The following is a 5652-nucleotide window of genomic DNA, read 5'->3' on the forward strand; positions in this document are numbered from 1 at the left end:
TCAATTGGAGAGAGCAATTTGCTCTTCCAAAATAATATCAGAGATACACATTGGGATTTCATCAATCCAAAGCTTATCAATGACTCGCTTCATAGCCTCCTTGGCTAATACATGAGCTGCATTATTACCACAACGTCTTACATGACCAATACGCCAATTCGGAAAGAGAGCCAACAATGCTCGAATATCATCAATCAGTTGGCCAAAATTTTGAGAAGATGGTTCCCCCGCTGTTACCGCATCAACCACTATTTTGGCATCTCCTTCCAGATAGATTTGGGTAAACCTTAAGCCTTTACATAAGCACACAGCCAAAAAGGCACCCAAAGCTTCAGCGGCAGTGGCGTCTTGTAAGCCCAATCTTGTGGAACCCTTTGCTGCTATTACTGCCCCCACCTCATTCCTCACAATCACTCCTACTCCAATTCGGCCATTGGCTTTATCCAACGCAATTTCCCAATTCACTTTGACCCAGCCATTGGCAGGAGCCTTCCACCGAGTTGGGCTTTCATCATCACCTCTTTGGCTATGGTTGTGCAGGTTCGCCTTCATATACTCCTCCACTCCGCTGTTCGTTATTCTCACAATATTATTTGGGGAAATGAACTTGCCCTCATGAATCCATTCATTTCTTCTTCTCCAAATATTACGAGTAACTCCCACTAACAACTGTAAGGCTTCATCATCACATTTTCCTAGCAAGTCTTCAACCACTGCCAGGAAGCTAGGTCCTCTACACCAACTCTTCTGGAATTGGCGACCCATAGTACACCACACATCCTTTGCAGATTCACAGCTCCACAGAATATGGAGTGTAGTTTCCTCCTCCAGACCGTATATGGGGCACCTTAGATCCTCTGTCACCCGTCGACTCACCAGATTTGCCCGAGTAGGAAGCAGATCATGGCATGCCCGCCAAAAAAACATTTTCCATGCATTCGGGATACCCAACTTCCACACTTTACGCCATATTTTGCTGTCTTCGTTTTTCTTCGATCCTTCCGCACTTGACTGGCAAATATTTTCTTTCCACAAATGATGCGCACTTCGGACAGAGAACTCTCCATTTAAAGTTCCTCTCCAAATTTATCGATCTGGTTGATCAGTGTTACTAAGAGGAACAGTAAGGATGGATGTAACTTCTTCAGGCCAGAAAAGCTCCTTCAACAAAGTATGGTTCCACCCCTTTGTGTTACTGTCAATAAGGTCCTTCACTTTTGCATCTGGAGGTAATAAAGATCTAGGTGATTGGATCATGTAGGTAGATGGACGAGGTACCCATTTACTGCCCTAAATATCTACCTTATTACCATTACCAATTCTCCAAATCAGCCCATTTCTAATCACCTCACTAGCTCCAACGATACTTCTCCATGCAAAGGAAGGTTTATTACCCAAACCTGCATCAAGGACCTCAACATCCGAGTAATATTTAGCTTTCAGAATTTGGGCAGTGAGGCTGTCAGGAACTTTCCACAATCTCCAAACTTGTTTAGATAGGAGTGCTTTGTTAAAAGCACTAATATCCCTAAAACCCAACCTTTCCCATTACATCCAATGTATACCTCTTTCTTTTTTATTTGACCCCCACCAAAACCTTTGCATGAGAGAATTAATCTTACTACAAAAGCATTTAGGGAGCTGAAAAATAGACATACAATAAGTAGGGATCGCTTGGATTACCGCTTTGAGCAAAATCTCCTTTCCCGCTTGAGAGAGGAGCTTGTTCTTCCAATCTTGCAAGCGCTTCCATATCCTATCAAGAATATGTTGGAACTCTTTTGTTCTTGATTTCCCTACAAGGGCGGGAAGACCAAGATACTTGTCATATTGTTGAGTAACTGGAATTCTAGCAGCTTCAATGATTTTATGTCTATCCACCAATGGAGTATTTCTACTAAAGAAAATAGCAGTTTTATCCCGATTAATGCGTTGACCCGATGCTCTCTCATAAGTGGTTAATAATTTTGTCATACGATTCCAATGGCGGAGGTTTGCCCTACAAAACAACAAACTGTCATCTGCAAAGAAAAAGTGGTTGATGCGAGGTCCCCTTTTGGAAGTAGGAACCCCGCTCAATACACCCTCGCGATCGGCTCTTGTAAGAAGAGAACTAAGGGCTTCGGCACATATGAGGAACAAGTACGGTGAGATGGGATCACCCTGTCTTAGACCTCATGTTGGATTGATTTGGCCCCTTGGAACACCATTCATAAGAACCGCATATGAAACTGTTTTGATACACATGGATATCAACTGAATCCATTTTGGGTCAAAACCCATTCGTTGCATCACGGCCATTAGGAACCCCCACTCCACTCTATCGTATGCCTTACTCGTATGCCGTACATTTGGGTATCACCCAATGGCTCAAAGACTGGTCAACAAACACTCATGGTGGTCCCCCAAACAAGCAATCGTACTTAGGTTAAAGGCGAACGTTTGGGTGGTCCCTGATGAGCGCCGAATGTTGCACATTCAAGCCCCTTAACTCGTATATATTAATGCCTTAGTATTGTTATTTATTTGATTTTATTTTGTTTTTGTGTTTCAGGGTTTTAAATGACAGATGCAAGAATTTCAGTGGAAATTGGGCTAAAAAAGGACAATTTGGGAGCATTCTGGAGACTTGGGATCGAGCGCCCATCAACAAGGCTCCAGCACTCGAGCGCATCATGGCCTAAGCTCGAGCGCAATACACTTGGGATCGAGCGCACTTGCGCTCGAGCGCAAGTCCCTTGGGATTGAGTGCATGCGGCTTTCCAGATTGCGGCACGAGACTTTTCCCAGCTTGGATTAGGTTTTCAGTCTCCCACTTGGACTAGGAGACTGACCTACGATTTTTTTAGGGTTTTAAGGTTCTCCTAATTCCTAAAAATAGGCCTCTAAACATAGAAAAAGGGGAACCCTATATATATATATATAGGGTTGGCCTTTGGGGGTGGTTCGGCCAACCCCAAACCTAACGGTCTCAAGTGGCCGAAGCCACCCCCAAGGCTTTTGGGGATGATTCGGCCACCACTCGAACCACCCCCTGGCTGGCCATTGGGGGTGGCTCTAACTAAAATGGGGGTGGCCAGCCACCAAAAATTTTCCATAATTTTATTTTATTTTTGTTAATTGGGGTTACTATTTTTTCATTTTATTTTTTTTAAAATTTATTTTTTCCATTATTTTACTTTTTTTTTTTTTTTTTTTTTAAGCATATGTAGCGTCAAAAGCATAGGTACCACCTATAATATAATGCCACATCAGCCAATCTGTTGATTTGACATTAATATGTGGCATTCACGACAGGTGTCACCATTTTAAGCGTGCTGAGGTGTAATTCCGTTAAATTTTTGGAGGGAAGTATTAAGTTTGTCTTTTTAATATTCATAGGTACCAGTTGGGACACTTTTTGAAATCAATGGGTTTGTTTGATTTTGGGCCTAACCATAGGTACTAAAATTGCATTTAACCTTATTTTATAATTAAAAAAATGGCTATTTTGAAAATTTTGACGAGATTTACAGAAAATTCTAACGGAATAGGGTAATTGAAAGTTTGATACCCTTAATTAAGAGTTTTTAAACTTCGAAGGTATTTTCAAAACGCATGAAAGTTCAAGGGAATTTTGTGATATTTTTCTTAAAAAAAAAATGGGAATACTAAATATAGTATTCTCATTTTGTTTAATAAATTATTATATATGTTGTTTAGTGGTTAAATGACGACGTTATATAAGTTTTCCATAATTCATATCGTTTAACCACTAAACAATGAGAGCCCTAATTATTTTTGATGTCTCTCAATGTATTAGGCAAAAATGCATTTCACCTCTCGAAGTTTCACTTCTCTTTCAATCTTGCTTAAAATTTGGCAATGTACCCTAACCAAGTTTATAAAATTTTCAATGTAGCCACTCCATCAATAATTTCCGTTTTCTCTTACATAAATGATTAAAAAGATGTAATTTATGATTCAAAATTTACACAATATCCTGAATCTAAAAATAAAAAAGAAAAAAAAATAAACACTACATAATTTATGACCAAGTTATCTCCATGGGAAAAACAAATCCCATCCAGCAATCGAATAAACATCTTTTTTGTGAAAAAAATATGAAAAGTATAAGTTAGAAAAAAAGATTAATTTAATTGTTGAAGAAATAATATTTAAATACAATAGTGAAAATGAATAATTAAACTACTAAGCCGGTAATAAGTGCTTTGAACAAATTGATAGTAAAAATAAATAAAAAATATAATTCTTTAGCGAAATTTTTTCAGAGTCCAATGCAAGTGCCTACGAGAACATGTCATATAAAGATTTTGACACGTAGACTCTTAAAATTCTATAACACGAGATAAAAATCAACTTTCATCTATCAAACAGATTAAATTATGCTGTAAACATCTCAATTATATTTAATTTATAATTGAAAATTAATTTAATAACGTTTTGAATGAGCGCGCGCAAACACACACACACATATATATATATATATATATATATATATATATGGGGGTTTCTCCCCCTCCCCCCCTCCTCTCTTTTCTCCTCTCTTTCCTTGATCTGTTCCTCCCTCCCTTCCCCATTTTCCTTCCCCCCCTCTCTTCCCCGATCTGCGTTTCTTTTATTTTTTGTGTTTGTTTTTGGATTTCGCTTTCTTTTCCCTATTGTTGTTCTTTGTTTGCTTGTTTATTTTTTCTTGTTAGGTGTTTGTTTGGGCACACTTTGTGGGTGCCGTTCATGGGGGATTCACTCAAACTTCCCCCCAATTTCTTTGAGTGCGCCGCCGATCTCCTCCGCGCCAGCTTTGCCGTTTACTATCTTCTGCTGGATCTTTTCACGCGTCCCCACTGCGATGTGCTTCCAACGCCATCTACGCATCGGTTTCTGGCAAGCACGCGATCGATTTTTCTTTCGGCTGTTGTCATCCGTCTAGTGTGCTCTTATTTTTAAATTTTTAGTTGTATTGCTTTGATTTTTCCTGTATTTTTCTTGTTTTTCTTGCTGCTTGTAATAAGGCCATGTCCTCTTTCTTGATCTCCTCGCTTGTTATTTTGGTCCAGACCCCTGGGGTTGTGGATGTGAACGATATCCTGGCTTTCAAGTTCAGGAGGATGTGTGTCGGCATGGGTTCCTTTTGATCCCAGGGTCGAGGAATAAGAGCTACCTATGCATTAGTTTGTGTCTGCCTAGCTCAGATATGTTATTCCAACTGAAGATTAGTTATAGGTTAGCAGATGTTTGGCGTCTTTGATGTGTAATCTTTTAGTTACGACTTTGATCTTTTAACTTCGGCTAGGATCTTTCAGAACGTTATGTTCTGTTATTGTAAGAGTTTTAATGCTCTTGATTCCTCTATTAATGAGATAAGAATGCTTTTGCTTTTAAAAAAAAAAAAGATATATATATATAAGGAAGGTTGGTTTTGAAATATTCAACAAATGTTGGACAAAACTTCCCTTTGCTTTGGTTTGTTAGTTTTGACGTCAAATCCTCCCATCCCATGCATATTTGCATATTTGAAGGAGACAAAAATGGTGGACTCCCATCAAATCTTACATGTGTTATCCATGCAAAGTTGCCACGCCGCGCTCGCCCTCAAATGCTGCTATGCGTCACCCCCACCGCTTCTCTTTAAGTACTCCTTCCATCTCCACC

At 39.4% G+C, this 5652-nt stretch overlaps 1 protein-coding gene across 1 annotated transcript; it reads right to left on the reverse strand.

Annotated features, from left to right (window-relative positions):
* On the reverse strand, positions 1 to 927 carry LOC132190915 (uncharacterized). Its single transcript, XM_059605939.1, has one exon. It carries the CDS (start codon positions 925 to 927, stop codon positions 1 to 3), a length of 927 nt encoding a protein of 308 aa, XP_059461922.1.
* Between the last annotated feature and the right edge of the window lie 4725 nt (positions 928 to 5652).

The sequence above is a fragment of the Corylus avellana genome, chromosome ca8, assembly GCF_901000735.1.
Source record: "Corylus avellana chromosome ca8, CavTom2PMs-1.0".
In the NCBI taxonomy this organism is placed as follows: domain Eukaryota; kingdom Viridiplantae; phylum Streptophyta; class Magnoliopsida; order Fagales; family Betulaceae; genus Corylus; species Corylus avellana.

Bases quoted from the DNA above. Each gene is read 5' to 3' on its own strand.
- LOC132190915 (XM_059605939.1), bottom strand. From the start codon at position 927: ATGTTTTTTTGGCGGGCATGCCATGATCTGCTTCCTACTCGGGCAAAT.